Source organism: Mustelus asterias, chromosome 4, assembly GCF_964213995.1.
Source record: "Mustelus asterias chromosome 4, sMusAst1.hap1.1, whole genome shotgun sequence".
Taxonomy (NCBI): Eukaryota; Metazoa; Chordata; class Chondrichthyes; order Carcharhiniformes; family Triakidae; genus Mustelus; species Mustelus asterias.
In genome coordinates this window covers 49,206,094-49,223,580 of record NC_135804.1, presented here as the reverse complement: position 1 = coordinate 49,223,580, position 17,487 = coordinate 49,206,094, and the positions used below count along the sequence as shown (strand labels likewise).

General features: G+C 42.6%; 1 protein-coding gene across 1 annotated transcript in view; it reads right to left on the bottom strand.

Annotated features, from left to right (window-relative positions):
* tsnaxip1 (translin-associated factor X interacting protein 1) overlaps nucleotides 1-16,441 on the bottom strand; it is a 74,966-nt gene extending 58,525 nt beyond the window's left edge. Inside the window, exons 1-4 of the mRNA XM_078210962.1 lie at nucleotides 16,316-16,441; nucleotides 5,015-5,120; nucleotides 4,317-4,429; nucleotides 565-691 (exon numbers count right to left, since the gene is read on the bottom strand). Of these exons, the coding sequence (XP_078067088.1) occupies nucleotides 565-691; nucleotides 4,317-4,429; nucleotides 5,015-5,120; nucleotides 16,316-16,359 (390 nt within the window). The 5' untranslated portion in view covers nucleotides 16,360-16,441. The remainder of the gene's footprint in view (nucleotides 1-564; nucleotides 692-4,316; nucleotides 4,430-5,014; nucleotides 5,121-16,315) is intronic.
* Nucleotides 16,442-17,487: the final 1,046 nt, after the last annotated feature.

The window sequence follows — 17,487 nt, the reverse complement described above, 5'->3', positions numbered from 1 at the left end:
GGCTTTGGTGTTGGTTTCATACCCTCTGCTCCATCATCTTAAATGGCCATACTTCCTCTGGGAGCTTCAATACTGACTTTAATAGGCTAGTTGGCATAAAGAGCACTAGGTAACAACCAAAAATAATGAATCCTTCTAATCTTCCCTCCTTTCTGGAAAAGGGACCAATTGCAGAGCCCTCTGCACTGCCATCAGCCCTCTTGAGGTCAGTTAATTCAGCAAAAAACTCAATTTAAATCAATAATTAAAATTCAAATTGCATTAAAGAAAATCTCCAGTGTTGTTTTATTCCACCTGCTTAATCTGGGTGATTGTATAATTTGATATGTTACTTTGAAAAAATACTTTTAATTAACAGCGGTAAACTGTGGTTCAATTGCATATCACACGGATCAGTTACTGACTGAAGCAAAGAAATGTAATTATGCTTAAAAGTGCTGAGAGTGTTAACCCTTGTTCTTTAGAAAGTCAAATGGTAATGTGTCAGATTAACTGCTTTATATTTCTGTGGGCTTAAATGTAATAAACATATCAACTATATATCAAAATTGGCTTCAAACCCACTTGTAGGTTTACTTCCCGAGCATTGGGCCCACTCAGGTCCAAGACCTGGAGCTCTTTCCTCAGGTGTGCTTCCAGCTGTTCCAGGAATCGAGGTTTTGGAGCTTTGTTTGTATCTGTAATGTCAAATCTATAGGATTAAAACAAAAAAAGGTATTTTAGGAAAAAGTTAAGCACCTGCTCCAATGCAGCCCAGCCCACGTAGCACAGCTTCCTTCAGGTAAAATGTAGCCGCAAGCATCAGCATGGCAATTTTACTCACTACATGTTTTCTAAACTACTGTGAATGAGAAATGTTCTTTCATTTTCATACATTTTCTTTGGGTAACTATATCCCCAGATATTGAGTACTTAGTTACCTCTGGGTCGCTGGGAGTGAGGTTCAGTCAAAGGTTGTCTGTGACACTGGGGAAATGGTGAAGCTCTAAAATTGTAGGCACAACAAAGGAAATGCTAAAAGTGAACAGTATAGAGCAGAGGAAAAGAGTTAAGAGTCCAGGAATGAAGCAAGCATACATTGGCAGCTAACAACAATCCAATAGGCCTACTGCAGTAGATTATCAAGATAGGTGTGAGAGATCAGCAATTCACATGGAGACATGGGTTTAATAGGAAGTATGTTCACAATTAGATAGCTTTAGCTTATGAACTAAACATACATCATTATTCTCTGCCGTAGCCAAGTATGATACCAAGATTTAACAATTAAATAATGTTAAAACACCTACCAGAGGATAGATGGGTTACCTATCAAAATTTTCAGTCATTTCTAAACTAAAATAATGTGTCAGAAAACTTGTGCAATTTACACTAAAACTACGTGATTGGTTTATTTACCAACCCAGTGAAGCCCAGGAGATAGAGCAAGATATCAAACTATATTTCTTTTGAATATGCTTTACAAAGCACTTTGAGAAGGTTTAATACCATTAAGATGGCATATAAGTAAACGTAAGTTGTTTAAACAGTAGTTAACATACAAAATGTATTAACTGAACGAATGTTTGACAAATCAAAACATAAAGTACAAAACTTCTGTATTTCTTTACAGTAAATGACTTTATGATCTGTTTCAGCAAAGAGTGAAACAGAGGAATTGGAAACTGCAATGTAGTCTCTAAGTTATAACGGAGGATTTTATATGTAAAGCCACACTCTTTGAATATTTGCCTTTGACGTACACAGAACCAGTATGTTAAAGAAACCAAAAGTGAAAATGCCGGAAAATCTCAGCAGCATCTGTAAGGAGAGAAAAGAGCTGACGTTTCGAGTCCAGATGACCCTTTGTCAAAGCTAAAAGGCGTAGAAAGAGAGAGATATTTACACCATAGGGTGAGGGAATGAAAGATGAGTCATAGCCACAGGAACAAGGTGAGAGGCTGCTAATGGCAGTCTATAGAGAGAATAAAAGGTGTGAATGGCCAAACGGCAGAGAAGCTGAAATCAAAGGGTAAGTTGTGACTGATGAAAATGTGGGGGGAGAGGGGAGATGGGTGGGAGAGGGGTGAAAAAGGGGAAGCAAAGGAGGAGAAAGGTAAGGAAAGGGGGGATAAAATAGGGGGGGAAAGTGGGGGGGGGGAAGAAAAATAAAGACAATAAAGAAATAAAAGATAGAGAACAGTTAATAATTAAATAAAATGAAAACAAAGGGGTTGAGGTGGGGGAGAGCTAATCATCTGAAGTTGTTGAATTTGATGTTGAGACCGGAAGGCTATTACATGCCTAGCCAGAAGATGCGGTGCTGTTCTTCCAGTTTGCGCTGAGCTTCACTGGAACAGTGCAGCAGGCCAAGGATTTAGTCTGACATAGGTGTCTTTGTTATCTAGGAGTTCCAGGGTTGAGTGCAAGGCCAGGGAGATGTCGTCAGCTGTGGACCAGTTGCGGCGGTAGGCAAGCTGTAGTGGATCCAGGCAATCTGAGAGGCTGGAATTAATTTGTGCCATGACTAACCTTTCGAAGCACTTCATAATGATTGATGTCTGGGCCACTGGATGATAGTCATTAAGGCACGCTGCTTGGCTTTTCTTTAGTACTGGGATGATGGTCGTCTTCTTGAAGCAGATAGGGACCTCAGATTGTTGTAAAGAGAGGTTGAAGATGTATGTGAATGCCCCCGCCAGCTGATCTGCGCAGGATCTGAGTGCTTGTCCGGGTACCCCATCCAGGCCAGTCACTTTCCATGGGTTGACCTTTGAGAAAGCTGCTCTGACATCTGCAATGGTGACTTCAGATACCAGTTCATCTGAGGCTTCCAGGGTGGAGGGCGTGTTCTTGCTGACCTCTTGCTCAAAACGGGCGTAGAATGCATTGAGCGCATCAGGCAGGGGTGCGTTGGAGCCGGCGATTTTACATACCTTCATCTTGTAGTCTGTTATGTCTTGCAGACATTGCCATAGTTGGCGGGGGTCTGTGTGGCTAGCCTGAGACTCTAGCTTGGTCTGGTACTGTACTCTAGCATCTTTGACGGATCTCCTTAGATCCATATCTGGCTTTCTTGTATAGGTCAGGGTCACCTGACATGAATGCCTCAGACCTGGACTTCAGCAAGCAGTGGATATCTCTGTTCATCCATGGTTTCCAGGTGGGAAACATGCAGATATGCTTCTTTGGCACACAGTCTGCATAAATTTGGGTTATAATCCCTTGATTTTATAAAATTGAGGGGTGATCTAATTAAGGTATTTAAAAATGATAAAAGGATTTAATTGAGTAGACAGAAAATAAACTCTTTCCTCTGGTGGGGAAATTAGAACAAAAGGACAGAATTTCAATTTTTAAATAAATATTGGATAGTGTGTGGCTTGGAGGAGAACTTGGAGCTGGTGGATGCATCTCCTGCCATTGTCCTTCTCTAGGTGGTAGAGGTGACAGGTTTGTTGAAGGAACCTTGGTGCATTGCTGTAGTACATCTTGTAGATGGTACACACTGCTCACATTGTGTGTTAATGGTGGAGTGAATAGAAATAGAAAAATTAGAGCTTGTCTATTTGGGACTGGAACTAGGGAGATTTCTTTTCCATACAAAAGGTAATGGAAATACCTCCCCAAAAAAGATTGCAAACAATGGGGTAATTGACATTTTCAAGACCAACAATTAGGTGATAATAAGATAAAGAAATGTATTCACTTAGAAGGTTGTGAATCTTTGGGATTCTCTACTCCAGAGGATTGTGGATGCACAATTGTTGAGTATATTCATGACTGAGGTTGATAGATTTTTGGACACTACGGAAATCAAGAAACATAGCGACATGGTGGAAAAGTGTAATTGAGGTTGAAGATCAACCATGATTTTATCGACTGGAGGAGAGCAGGCTCAAGGAGCCATATGGCCTTCTTCTGCTCATATTTCTTACATTCTTATGTGTCAAGGGATGTGGATCAAAATTGGATAAGTGATGTTGAGGTACAGATCAGTCACTATCAACTTAAATAGAGAAAGAGACTCAAAGAACTAAATGGCTTGCTCCTGCCCCATTTTCTGAGTGGGAATCATGGCTAGCACTTTGCCTCCCTAGCCCAGGGCACAGAAACCAATTGCTGCATCTCACTGTCACCCAAGCTAACATAAATCAAAACAGACTTAGATTGGATCTGATCAGTTCTAAACGAGGGAGGGCATTGATCAATGAACAATGACAACCTGGAGCACCAACAGGACATCATTTAATCTCCCACTTGCAGTTTTATATTCAAAGAGTAATAACCTCTTATTACAAACTGTAACAGATTTCATGGACATAATTGTCTCTTACCCATGGTATCTGTTGTCATTTGATTGCTGAAACCTTTTTTTTGCTTGAACAATCTCTCCACCAACGTGCCCAGGCCAATTGGACAGGTATCTGTCATTCTTTACAACACTTGGCTGCAGAACAATATAATGTAAGATCAGAGTGTTACTTAAAAAAATCATATCTGTTAAAAAAAAACATTTTTCTATATTGAGGAAGAACCAGATGGAAAAAAGATACAAATTTTCTGTGTGGACATCAAATCCCTTTTGTTCCTCTTGTCAGCTCAGGTCATGCTTCAGCTGTCACCAAGATACATGCTCTAAAACCTCCAACACAGCTCAGTTAGGACACAAAGTAATGAAGAAAAATGGGGAAGAACTGAAATTTACATATCCTCAAGATACTATCCAAATGATGCAAAGTGATCAAGTAATCTGGCCAGGAAGAAACACAGCCTTGTCTTGGAAAGAAAATCCATAGTAATATTTAAGAAGTTTATCACTATAATTAAAACTATACTGCTTATTTAAAAAAGTACCTAAAGCAAATAAGTCAATTTTCTGTCATAATGCTGTTGACATTTACAGAGGTTTGCCACACCCCTCTGAAGTATGTTTTGTTCAAATGTTCACTGTCTTACATCATCTGGTAATTGCTTCTTCTTGGTTTACTGAAAAGATTTTTCTCGGACTAGCTTAAGTGATCAAAATGCTTACCAATAATTGTTTCTGTGGAAGATGGTATTTTATATTGCTGCCATGTAGCTGATAAGTCAGACAGGCGGGTGCAAGTTCAGTCACATTTAATTTGCTTGATGTCTCTCTACCACAAGAAAAAGATGATTTATAATGTTAATCAATGTTAGTTTTTTTTTAAAGAATGAAGTTCTGGTCCACTTGCACAACCTGCAGAAAACAGAATAATAACTGAACTGAAGGCAAATTTCAGACCTTTTTCCTCTTTACATCTTTAAGTTTTGTCTGATGAAAGGTCATCGATCTGAAACATTAACTCTTCATTTTCTCTCTTCACAGATGCTGACAGACCTTCTGAGCATTTCCAGCATTATCTGTTTAACTCAGATTTCCAGCTTTCACACAGTATTTTGCTTTTGTTTTACTGCGGATGTTGCTCTCTTTCAAACAAGATATTGTATTGATAATGTTGGTGTAAAAGATCCTGTAGCCCCACTGGAATAAAACCAGGAAATTATCCTGGTGCCTTGTCCAACACTTTTCTCAACCAGATTAACACTCAAACAGATTAACTGGCCATTTTTTTTGCTGCTTGTTCTTTCGTTTTTATTCTGCTTTGAGACAGCTGGGAGAAGTGATTTAACCAAATTGCCCCTGTTGTGATATCAGAAACAAAGAGTACAGTTGCACCTCATAGTTTCCTTTTATCATGTCACATCAGTGAAGGACTTTGAGGTAAAATTATAGTGTCCTGCCTGCCTAACATAAAATGGAAAAAGCCAAATGAATGTTTAAGACCAAGATATGCACAACAATTTCTCTTTACAACATTTGGTTGAATGTATTTTTATTTTAACTGTAATGAGAATTACACAAACATGTTCCACATAACATAATTTGTTATGGGTTAGAACGACCATCGTCAAATTCAGTTCAAGCTTGATGATCTTTGTGACCTCACATTTGATCCTAAATGGCAAAGTTTCTAGACAGTGATGCAATCACTATTTGGGAGAGGTTTTCACTAATAGAATTAAATTAAGTCTCTTGTGATGACAACTAGCAAAAAACAAAATGCAAGCAAAATCCTGAAGATGCTAGAGATCTGAAATATAAACAGAAAATGCTGGAAAAACTCAGCAGATCTGGTGGCATCTGTGGAGAGAGAAACAAAGTTGATATTTCAAGTCCAATATTTCATTGGAACTGGAGAACAGAAATGTTGAGTTTTATGGTTGTTGATAAAGGGAGGAAGGGTCAGGTGGAAGAAAAGGAGAGGGTTAAGAAGAGGTTAGAGAGTGCTGGGAGATTAAAATACAAAGATGTCATGGAACAAAAGGCAAAGAGAATGGGGATGGTAGTGGTAAAGGAACAATGCTTTGGTCCAGAGTGGGTGTTTATAACAGAATAAAGGTCAATGCTATCTGAGAGCAAAATATCAGAATGTGTTAATAGCAGAAAAAAAGTCAGTACTGTCTGAGAGCAAAACAGCTGAATGTGTTGATAGCAGAATAAAAGTCTGTATTGTTATTAATACCTACTCTGGACCAATGGGATGTGAGCATTGTCGGCTAGGCCAGCATTTGTTGTCCATCCCCAATTGCCCTGAAGTTGATGACATGCTGCCTTCTTGAAATGCTCCAATTCACCTAGTGTAGATACACCCATAGTTTTGTTAGGAAGGGAGTTGCAGGATTTTGACCCTGTGACAGCAATGAAATAAAGATATAGTTCTAAATCAGGATGGTGTGGGGCTCGGAGGAGATTTTTCAGGTGGTGATGTTCCCATGCATCTGCTGCCCTTGTCCATTAAGGTGATAGAAATTGTGTGTTTGAAAGGCGCTGTTGAAGGAGCCTTGGTGAGGTGCTACAGTGCATCTTGTAGATGGTACATGCTGCTGCCACTGTGCGCTGGTGATGAAGAGAGTGAATGTTTAAGGGGGCATATGGGGTGCCAATCAAGTCCTGGATGGAGTCGAGCTTCCTGAGTATTGTTGGAGCTGCACTTTGTCATGAAAATGCCTCTATTGTTTGAGAAACTTTCAACCGACTGGAAATTTGGTATTTAAAAAAATGAGACAACTGCTTTAAATGTGAGGCCACCTTCCAAGGTGAATTAGAGAAACGTAAACACGAACCCTTTCAGAAAGGAAGTATGGAGACATTTCAAAGGAAAAATTACAGACATCAAAACCCAACACTCTAATATAAAAATGCAAAATGCTGAATTTTACGCCCAACAAAATCAGACCACCCCTGTGATGAACTAAATTACACATTTCCAATTGGTTTCTATTATCTTGAAATGTGTCAAAAGTTTCTGTGATGTAAGATCAAAATGTGATTACTTGTTTTATAACAATGACTGCAAGACATGTTAATTTAATTCCTTTTTACAAATATAAAGACAGGAGGTTTTTAAGAACTGGTTTTGCCAAGCCAGACATGGAAAAAAAGCCATTGAAGTCATCTGGAAAAACTGCTGCAGGAAGCAGTACGGAACCTCTCTCTCTCTCAAGTTCTGAAAAGCCCAATCTCTACAATAAAAACATCCAACCCAAGAGACATTGATGGTCCATCAGAAAGAACCACAAGAGAAACCCATTGATTTCCAGGAGACGGATCACCAAATTAGAAGGAAGGAAATCGTCTTTAGTAAAGTGCAGTTATCTGGATTTCAGTTCATCTACAGGATTTTAAAGGAAATGGAAAAGGTTGTAACAACTTTATTTATTTATTAAAGTTTATTTATTAGTCACAAGTAAGGGTTACATTAACACTGTAATGAAGTTACTGTGAAATTCCCCTAGTCGCCACAGTCCGGCGCCTGTTTGGATCAATGCACCTAACCAGCACATCTTTGAGACTGTGGGAGGAAACCAGAGCACCCGGAGGAAACCCACGCAGACACGGGGAGAACGTGCAGACTCTGCACAGATGGTGACCCAAGCCGGGAATCGAACCTGGATGCTAACCACTATGCCACCATGCTTCACAGGAACTGGCGAGTACTCCATTACAATCCTGGCTTCTCCCTTGTAGATGGTGGACAAGCTTTGGAGAGTGGTGCAAATGTTATTTGCCATTTATCAGCCTGTGCCTGAACATTTCGAGACTGCTCAAGTATTTGAGGAGTCACGAATGGTGGTGATCATTGTGCAATCATCTGTGAATATCCCCACCTCTGACCTTATGATGGAGGGAAGGTCTTTGATGAAACAGCTGAAGATGTTTGGGCCTAGAACACCACACTGAGGAACTCTTGCAGTAATGTCCCAGGACAATGATTGATCTCTAACAACCACAACCATCTTCCTTTGTGCGAAGTATGACTTCTCCCATTGCCATTGATTCCAGTTTTGCTAGGGCTCCTGACGCCACAGTCAAAAGTTGCCTTGACATCAAAAACAATCACTCTAACCCCACTTCACCTCTGGAGTCCAGCTCTTTTGTCCATTTGGACCAAGGTTGTAATGCAGTCAGAAGCTGAATGGTCCTGGTGGGACACAAGCTGACCATCCATAAACAAGTTATTGCTGAATAAATGCCACTTCAATAACACTGTCAAAGACCCCTTTCAGCACTTTGCTGATGATCAAGAATAGACTGTTGGGTGGTAACTGGCTTGGTTGGATTTATCCTGTGTTATGCGAACAAGACATATCTGGGCAATTTTCCACATTGCAGGATTGATGCCAGTGTTGTAGCTGTAGTGGAAGAGCTTGGCTAGGAGTGCAACTAGTTCTGTAGAATGAGTCTTCAGTACTATTGCTGGAATATTCACAGCACTTATTGCCTTTGTTGCAGGGGACCTCAGAAGGAGGCCAAGATGGATCTTCCACATGGCACTTATGGCTGAAGATGACAGCAAGTGCTTCAGCGTTGTCCTTTGTACTGATGTGCTTTTTTCATTCATGGGATGTTGCCTTCCCTAATTGCCCTTGAACTGAACCGAATGGCTTGCTCGGCCACTTCAGAGGGCATTTAAGTGTCAACCACATTGCTGTGGGTCTGGAGTCACATGTAGGCCAGACTAGGTAAGGGCATTGGTGAACCAAATGGGTTTGAACAACAATCAACAATGGTTTCATGGTTATCATTCGACTATTAATTCCAGATACTTATTGAATGCAAATTTTGCCATCTGTTGTAGTGGGATTTGAACCCTGGTCCCTAGAACAGTACCCTGGGGTTTGGGATTGCTATTCCAATTACAATACTACACCACCTATAAGGATTTGGAGTTTCTCATCATTGAGGCTGGGATATTAGTGGAGGGTCCCCCTCCAACTGGTTGTTGAATTGTCCACCACCATTCACAATCGGATGTGGTAGGACTGTTGAGCTTAGATCTGATCCATTGGTTGTGAAATCGTTATTGTATGCGGCTTCTGTTGTTTGACATGCAAGTAATCCTGTGTTGTAGCTTCATAAGGTTGACATTTCATTTTTATCCCAGGAATCAGCCTAGTTTATCTTCATTGAACTGCTTCCAATGCAAGTATACCCCTCCTTAAGGTGATCAAAACTGCACATGGGTGTGATCTCACCAACACACTGTACAGTTGTAACAATACTTCCCTCCATCCTCCCTTGCAATAAAGTCCAACATTCCATTTGCCTTCCTAATTACTTGTGCCTGCATCCTAACTTTTGTTGTTAAGGACGCCTTGTGGATGACACAAAGATTGGTGGTTAACAGTGAAGCGGAGTGTCTTGGGCTACTAGAAGATATAAACAGAATGGTGAAATGGGCAGATAAGTGGCAGATGGAATTTAACCCTGAAAAGTGTGAGGTGATACTTTGGAAGGAGTCATTTGACAAGGAAATATTCAATGAATGGTAGGACACTAGGAAGTTCTATGGAACAAAGGGACCTTGGCGTGTTTGTGCACAGATCATAGAATCCCTACAGTACAGGAGGCGGCCATTTGGCCCATCGAGTCTGCACCGACCACAATCCCACCTAGGCCCTAATCCCTTAACCCCACATATCTACCCTGCCAATCCCCCAATACGAGGGTCAATTTAGTATAGCCAATCAACCTAACCTCCACATCTTTGGAGTGTGGGAGGAAACCGGTGCACTCGGAGGAAACCCATGCAGACACGGGGAGAATGTGCAAACTCCACTCAGACAGTGACCCGAGGCCAGAATTGAACCTGGGTCCCTGGTGCTGTGAGGCAGCAGTGCTAACCACTGTGCTACCGGACTGCGCATTTCTGAAGGGGAAGGGCATCTTAGTAGAATGGTGAAAAAGGCATATGGGACACTTGCCTTTACCAATTGAGGCATAGATTACAAAAGGAGGGAAGTCATGTTGGAATTGTATAGAGCTTTGGTGAAGCCACAGCTAGAGTACTGTGTGCAGTTCTGGTCACCACATTATAGGAAGGATGTGATTGCACTGGAGGGGGTGCAGAGAAGATTCATCAGGATGCTGCCTTGGATGGAACATTTAAGTTATGAAGAGAAGTTGGGTAGGCTTGGGTTGTTTTTATTGGAGCAGAGAAGACTGAGGGGTGACCCGATTGAGGTGTACAAGATTATGAGAGAAATGGACAAGTGGATAAGGAGCAGCTGTTCCCCTTAGTTGAAGCGTCAGTCACGAGAGGACATAGTTTAAGATGAGGGGCAGGAGGTTTAGGGGGATATGAGGAAAAACGTTTTAGCCTAGAGAGTGGTGACGGTCTGGAATGCACTGCCTGGGAGGGTGGTAGAGTTAGGTTGCCCCACATCCTTTAAAAAGTACTTGGATGATGAGCAGTTGGCATGTCATAACATTCAGGGCTATGGGCCAAGTGCTGGCAGATGGGATTAGGTGGGAGTTCAGGTGTTTCTAATGTGTCGATGCAGACTCAATGGGCTGATAGGCCTCTTCTGTGCTGTATGATTCTATGACACCCACGTTCCTCTATAGTGTATTCTGCAATCTCTATTTAAATAATATCCCTATTTTGTATTCTTGTTGCCAAAGTGGAAAACCTCCATCTGCCAATTGTTTGCCCACTCACTTGTATCCCTTTGTATCTGCTTCACAATGTGCTTTACTATTGTTGTATCATCAGCAAATTTGGCTATAATGCAGTCGGTTCCTTCATCCAAGTTATTAACATAGATCATAAATAGTTGAGGCCGCCGCCCACACTGTTCCCTGCAGCACTCCAGTAGTTAGAGATTGCCAACCTGAAAATGATCCATTTTCTTTGACTGTTGCCTATGAGTTAGCCAATCTTCTATCCATGCTAATATATCACCCCCAATAACATGAACTCTTATATTGTGTAGACCCCTTTGATGTGGCACCTTACTAAAAACCTTTTGGTAATCCAAATACACTACATCTACTGAGACCCCTTTATCCACTCTGCTACATTCTCAAAGAACTCTGATAAATTTGTCAAACACAATTTCCCTTTCACCATGTTCACTCTGCCTGATTGTGTTGTGATTTACTAAATGACCTGCAACCATCCCCTGCATATTGAATTCCAGCATCTGCCCATTGACAGGTATTAGGCTAAATGGCCTTTAGTTTCCTGTTTACTGACTCTCTCCTTTCTTGAATTACATTCACAGCTATCCAATCTGCAGGGACCTTTCAAGGTTCTAGGAAGTTTTGGAAGATTACTATCAATGCATCCACTATCTCTGCAGCCACTTCTTTAAAGGCCCTAGGATTCAGGTCAGCAGGTCTAGTGGACTTGTTAGCCTTTCAGCCCTAGTTAGTATACTAGTACTTTTTTCCTCGAGTGATCATGATGGTTTTCAGCTCCTCCCTCTCTTTTTCCTCCGATTTTCTGAAATTCTTGGGTTTTTTTTAAAGTCTTCTACTATGAAGAAAGGTACAAAAATACTTGTTCAAAGTCTCTGCCATTTTCTTGTTTACTATTATTAATTCCTGTTTCATCCTCTTAGGGAGTGTTAGTTATTTGCTTTCTTTTTATATAATTTTAGAAGCTTTCACCGTCGTTTTTATATTTCTTGTTAGTTTCTTCTCCAATTCCTCCCTCGTTATTATTCTTTATGCTTTTGCTGCTTTCTAAAGTTTTCCCAATCTTCTGCCTTACAACTAATCTTTACAGCATTGTACCTTTTTTTTCTTCAATTTGCTACCATCCTTAATTTCCTTAGTTACCCATAATGTCTATCCTTTTCATGGTCTTTTTTCCTCAATCAAATACACATTGAGAGTTATGAAATATCTCTTCAAATATCTGCCACTGCTCCTCTACCATTTTACCTTTCAACCAATTTTCCCATTTCATTTTAGCCAACTCTGTCTCTGTACCTTTGTAAGTGCCTTTATTTAAGTTTAATACAGTAGTTTCAGACCCATTTTTCTCATCCTCAAATGTAAAATTCTATCACTAACTATGATAACTCTTATTAAAAGGATCATTTACTACAAAATCATGAAATCAGATTGGAGGATAGCTAATGTAACCCCACTATTGAAAGAAGGGAGGTAGAGACAAAACAAGGAATTATAGATCAGTAAACCTGACTTCGGTAGTGGGGAAAATTCTAGAATACATCATGAAAGATTTGATAGGAAAACAGTGGCAGGATTGGACAGAGTCAGCATGGATTTTTGGAAGAGAAATCATGATAGACTAATCCTCTAGAATTCTTCGAGGATATACCTCGTAGACTTGATGAGGGGGAGACAGTGGATGTGGTTTATTCGGACTTTCAGATGGCTTTCAACAAAATCCCACATAAGAGATTAGTGTCTAAAATTAAAGAACATGGGATTGGGGGTGGTGTATTGAGATGGATAGAAAACTAGTTGGCAGACAGGAGACAAAGAATAGGAATAAACAGGTCATTTTCCAAATGGCAGGCAGTGACTCGTGGGGTACTGCAGGGATCAGTGTTGGGACCCCAGCTATTCACTACATATATAATAATACTTTAGGTGAAGGAACTAAATATAACTTCAAATTTGCAGATGACACAAAGCTGAGTGGGAGAGTGAGCTGTGAGGAAGTTGCAGAGATCTTTCAGTGTGATTTGGACAAGTTGAGTGAATGGGCAAATAACTGGCAGATGCAGTATAATTTGGATAAATGTGAGGTTATTGATTTTGGTAGCAAAAATGGGAAGGCAGATTATTATCTGAATGGCCTTAAATTAGGAGAGGGGAATGTGCAACGAGACCTGGGTGTCCTTATACACCATTTATTGAAGGTAACCATGCAGGTGCAGCAAGCCGTAAAAAAGGAAAATTGTATCTTGGCCTTCATAATGAGATCATTTGAGAACAGTAGCAGGGATGTCTTGATGAAATTATGCAGAGCCTTGGTGAGGTCACACATGGAATATTGTGTGCAGTTTTGGTCTCCTTAACTGATAAAGGATGTTTTTGCTCCAGAGGGAGTGCAGAAAAGATTTACCAGATTGATTCCTGGGACGGTGGGACTGACGTACAAGGAGGGATTAGAGTCGTTAGGATTGTATTTACTGGAGTTCAGAGAAACGAGGGGGGAATTTTATAAAAACCTATAAAATTCTAACAGGACTAGACAGGTAGATGCAAGAAGGATGTTTCCAATGGTAGGGTTGTCCAGAATCAGGAATCACAGTCTGAAGATATAGAGTAGACATTGAGGACAGAGACAAGGAGGAATGTCTTCACCGAGAGTGGTAAACCTGTGGAATTTGATACCACAGAAAGTAGCTGAGGCCATAGCATTGAGTGTTTTCAAGAAGCAGTTAAATAAAACACTTGAAGCAAAGAGGATCAAAGGACATGGGGGGGAAGGCAGGATAAGGCTGTTGATTGGATGATCATGATGTGGAGATGCCGGCGTTGGACTGGGGTAAACACAGTAAGAGTTTTAACAACACCAGGTTAAAGTCCAACAGGTTTATTTGGTAGCAAATGCCATTCGCTTTCGGAGCGCTGCTCCTTCGTCAGATGGAGTGGATATCTGCTCTCAAACAGGGCATACAGAGACACAAAATCAAGTTACAGAATACTGATTAGAATGCGAATCTCTACAGCCAACGAGGTCTTAAAGATACAGACAATGAGTGGAGGGAGCATTAAGTAAGCACAGGTTAAAGAGATGTGTATTGTCTCCAGACAGGACAGCCAGTGAGATTCTGCAAGTCCAGGAGGCAAGCTGTGGGGGTTACTGATAGTGTGACATAAACCCAACATCCCGGTTTAGGCCGTCCTCATGTGTGCGGAACTTGGCTATCAGTTTCTGCTCAGCGACTCTGCGCAGTCGTGTAGGCCACCTTGGAGAACGCTTACCCGAAGATCAGAGGCTGAATGCCCGTGACCGCTGAAGTGCTCCCCCACAGGAAGAGAACAGTCTTGCCTGGTGATTGTTGAGCGGTGTTCATTCATCTGTTGTCGTAGCGTCTGCATAGTTTCCCCAATGTACCATGCCTCGGGACACCCTTTCCTGCAGCGTATCAGGGAGACAATGTTGGCCGGGTTGCAAGAGTAGGTACCGTGTACCTGGTAGATGGTGTTCTCACGTGAGATGATGGCATCCGTGTCGATGATCTGGCACGTCTTGTAGAGGTTGCTGTGGCAGGGTTGAGTGGTGTCGTGGTCACTGTTCTCCTGAAGGCTGGGTAGTTTGCTGCGGACAATGGTCTGTTTGAGGTTGTGCGGTTGTTTGAAGGCAAGAAGTGGGGGTGTGGGGATGGCCTTGGCGAGATGTTCGTTTTCATCAATAACATGTTGAAGGCTCCGGAGGAGATGCTGTAGCTTCTCCGCTCCGGGGAAGTACTGGACGACAAAGGGTACTCTGTCCACCGTGTCCCGTGTTTGTCTTCTGAGGAGACCGGTGCGGTTTTTCGCTGTGGCGCGTCGGAACTGTCGATCGATAGGTCGAGCGCCATATCCTGTTCTCATAAGAACAGGATATAAGAACATAAGGACATAAGCACATAATATAAGGACATAAGAACGCTCCTATATAATTTCCAGTCGCTCAGTGAACTATGACTGAGGTGGCCTTTCCCTCTTGCGTCTTCATGGCAGCTGCCCCAAGCATTGGAACTACCTCAAGTTCAAGACTGGAAAGAGATGCAGTGGTTTTGGCAAGGTTCATATAAACCATTCCATGACACAAGACTCGATGCTCTGTGCTCAATGGGCTGTTCCCAAGGCTGTACTCTGAGACAAAATATCAACTGCTGTTGGAGGACAATCAACTTGGTGAAGGACATAATTTGATCTTCCTAAAAACTTGTTGGTCCTCCAGTGCAAAGAGCTATCCATGTCTGAATGTTGCAGATTGGCACATTTCAACATCCATGAATGCATGCTGAGGGATGCACTAAGGCTTGGCGCAGCTATCACAAAGACACAATGGGGAAAGGCCACCTTAGCCACATCGAGAGATTGGAAATGTTATAAAACCCCTCAGGTGGTATGGTATATTTGACATGTAATGCATAAATCTGTAAATATTAACTATAATTGTAAGTGTAGCGATAGCATAGTTTTGGATTAAACGGATTTGATTTGTAACTTAGACCATAAGACATAAGAGTAATGTCAACTCTGAACAGTCGAGATGTACTTTTACAAAGGATATTTTTGCGAAAAAACGTCCTGGAGTGGGTTGAAAATACAGACTTCTGACTCAGTGATGTAAATGCTCAAACAAAAAAACAAGTTGTGATCATCTACCACCTTTTAAGTCCCAAGATTCTGGAGGGTTAGCAAACAAAATTTGACACTGAGCCATATAAGGGGCGGCACGGTAGCACAGTGGTTAGCACTGCTGCTTCACAGCTCCACGGACCCAGGTTCGATTCCCGGCTTGGGTCACTGTCTGTGTGGAGTTTGCACATTCTCCTCGTGTCTGCGTGGGTTTCCTCCGGGTGCTCCGGTTTCCTCCCACAGTCCAAAGATGTGCAGGTTAGGTTGATTGGCCAAGCTAAAAAAATTGCCCTTAGTGTCCTGGGATGCGTAGGTTAGAGGGATTAGCGGGTAAACATGTAGGGATATGGGGGTAGGGCCTGGGTGGGACTGTGGTCGGTGCAGACTCGATGGGCCGAATGGCCTCTTTCTGCACTGTAGGGTTTCTAAGATTCTAAGAAGGAAATATTTGTGGCTCTGGTTATAGTCATGCTGTAAAAAATAAATCACAGGGAATAAAACGTTAAGCTCTGAATGATGGGAATGTCAGGCAGTTGGTGTGGGTGAAGCCTCGCCCCGGCCCTCAGGCGGAGAAACTGTTGGGCTGACAACGAAACTTTGGGGCGGGGGGAAAGAGAGCGGAGCCTCTCCTCCCCCCGGCAACCCCCGCTCGCACGGCCGCACCACCCTCTGTGCTACAAGCCTTACCCTGGGCTCAGGGGAGCCAGTGCTTTCTGGCGGCCGGTGAACATGAGCCGAGAGCGCGGATCCCGGGAGAGCAGCCGCCAGCTCAGTCTCCTTGTGTACTCCCCATCACCATGGTGACAGCTGCAGGACCCCAGCCCGACAGGACCCCGCCTGCCCTCTGCTGCCTGTCCTCAGGAAGCGGCAGGCCATCTATAGCCGGCGGGGCCCCTGAGACAGGGAGAAAATTACATTCAATCTGGGAAAAGCCGAGACTCCTTCACCCACAGCTCGCTGCTCTTTATTTTACATCACAGAACCATCATTAATTTGACCTCAAATGAAGAACCTTTTGACACGGTGCGGGGGATGAGCAGTGACGTAAACAGGGAGCTGCTGAGCACGGATTGTAAGAAGTCTCACAACACCAGGTTAAAGTCCAACAGGTTTATTTGGTAGCAAATACCATAAGCTTTCGGAGCGCTGCCCCTTCGTCAGATGGGGTGGATATCTGTTCTCCAACAGTGCACAGAGACACAGAAATCAAGTTACAGAATACTGATTAGAATGCGAATCCTACAGCCAGCCAGGTCTTAAAGGTACAGATAATGTGGGTGGAGGGAACATTAAACACAGGTTAAAGAGATGTGTATTGTCCCCAGACAGAACAGCTAGTGAGATTCTGCAAGATCAGGGGGCAAGCTGTGGGGCAGAGTCGCTGAGCAGAAACTGATAGCCAAGTTCCGCACACATGAGGACGGCCTAAACCGGGATGTTGGATTTATGTCACATTATCAGTGCTCCCTCCACCCACATTATCTGTACCTTTAAGACCTGGCTGGCTGTAGAGATTTGCATTCTAATTAGTATTCTGTAACTTGATTTCTGTGTCTCTGTGCACTGTTGGAGAACGGATTTTCACTCCATCTGACGAAGGGGCAGCGCTCCGAAAGCTTATGGTATTTGCTACCAAATAAACCTGTTGGACTTTAACCTGGTGTTGTGAGACTTCTTACTGTGCTTACCCCAGTCCAACGCCGGCATCTCCACATCATGAGCACGGATTGGCACAGAGGGAGCGGGGACGGGGGCCCGGGGCCGGGGGCTCACTCTCTCTGCTGTGGGAACATGGAGATGACACTCGGCTCGCGGGCCGCCCATCCTGTTCCCTCTGGAAGCTGCGCTGTCTCTTGTCC